Here is a 1,683-nt window from a genome sequence, read left to right on the forward strand (position 1 = left end):
GACGGGATGGAGAAATCAAGGAAGGGAAGAGGTAATGATATTACAAGTTTTGCGAGAGAAATATTTGACAGCGTTAATGGTCATATAGAGAATGTCAAAAATAGAGGGCCGGCATGGGAAATATACGAGGTTTCCATGGAAACAACTGGAACCGATGACATTTCACATGAACAAGTAGCATCCATGGAAAATGAATGTGCTGTTCAGAAACACTTGGTGTCTTGTATTGTGTTTAAAAGGTTTGAAAATTGAACGGATTTGAGTTGAAATTGGAGAACGTTTGGAATAATGTGTCTGTAGATCAATTAGATGATATTGGACATAAACCCAACTGTGAATGGCGTCCTTCAAACTACAGTGGCCAAAGGAATATCTAGGCTGCAATGGTTGAAAACGTGAATGTTATCTTTTGGCGAATTATCATTGATTGGAGCCGGCTCGACGGAAATGTGTGGAGCCAGCAAATCTTATGGAGCGGAAATTTTGCAGATTGTCGTCCGGCACTGCAACTGTTGGAAGACAATAGTAATTCCATACAATTGAGAGGTGACTGTTTCGGTCTTTATACACATTTGCGAGAGAAATACATTTCTCGCCATAAGAGCTGTCCCACAGCTGCTGCTTCGGCGGCTCTTGACTGTTTGCCAACGATTATAATTCCAGCCCAAGCCGTCGGCACTGGTAATGGCGAGATATTGATATGTGCCATTTGTCATGATACGCTCTCCACAGGAAAATTTGCAAAACAATTGCCTTGTGATCACCTCTTTCATAAGGACTGCATTTTCGAGTGGTTTTATTTTAAACTCGAATGCCTTCTATGCAGGAATTGTTAGAAAATTAACAATGATTCTATATGCGGAATAAACTCAAAGAATTATTAAAACTTAATGTCCAGGGATCTGAATTACCTCCAGCCATTGGTGAAACTCTTGATGCAACTTCTTTCTGAAAAACCACGCTCCAGCTATCCAAGCAAAAGGAAAAGAATGCAGAAAATCTGAAGGCACTTCCAAGCTCTGCTATCTCAGCTAGATGGTGTAAAAAACTGAAGGGGATTGAGATGCAAGCTTGGGGACCAAACAGATGAATTTATAGCCAAGCTTCCATCAAGCTTCTGATAGCTATGTGTCAGATGTCCCACAGATCAAGGCAGAGAACTCATCAAGCTTCTGATAGCTATGTGTCAGATGTCCCACAGATCAAGGTAGAGAACTCCAGATGGAGTAATGGACCACTTTAGTAGCTCCCAACAATAAATTTAGTAACTGTAGTTGATTTCCTTAACTTAAGGAAACTACTGCAGTTGGCTTCCATAAGTTAAGGAAAGACTGCAGTTTAAATCCCATAATTGTAGGCAGCAATTGTGCAAAAATTAATGGAGCTTAACATTCTCCCACTTGGTCCATACTTCCAAACTTAATGTCTCAACTTAAAACCCATTGATAATCTGTATTAAGTAATAGATACATGAATCATGGCGATAAGTCCTCTAATGACGAGTATTATCTTCCATGTATTACTATGTATTTATTCTTATTATAATTTATGTGCCAACAATTTCTTAATGATTAAACCTTATGTTTATTCTTGGTCCTTCTTAAATGAATTTTCTCAAATCAACTTAAAGTGCACATAAATATGAGAAAAAAAATCACAATAATTAAGAATTTCATTAAAATA

General features: G+C 38.0%; 1 protein-coding gene across 1 annotated transcript; it reads left to right on the forward strand.

Moving 5' to 3' along the window:
• Positions 1-383: 383 nt before the first annotated feature.
• LOC149165185 (uncharacterized) lies at positions 384-836 on the forward strand. Its single transcript, XM_089429739.1, has one exon. It carries the CDS (start codon positions 384-386, stop codon positions 834-836), a length of 453 nt encoding a protein of 150 aa, XP_089285865.1.
• Positions 837-1,683: the final 847 nt, after the last annotated feature.

Source organism: Pinus tabuliformis, chromosome 5_1, assembly GCF_031772625.1.
Source record: "Pinus tabuliformis cultivar Carrire ecotype Pingquan chromosome 5_1, CPIR1, whole genome shotgun sequence".
Lineage (NCBI taxonomy): Eukaryota > Viridiplantae > Streptophyta > Pinopsida > Pinales > Pinaceae > Pinus > Pinus tabuliformis.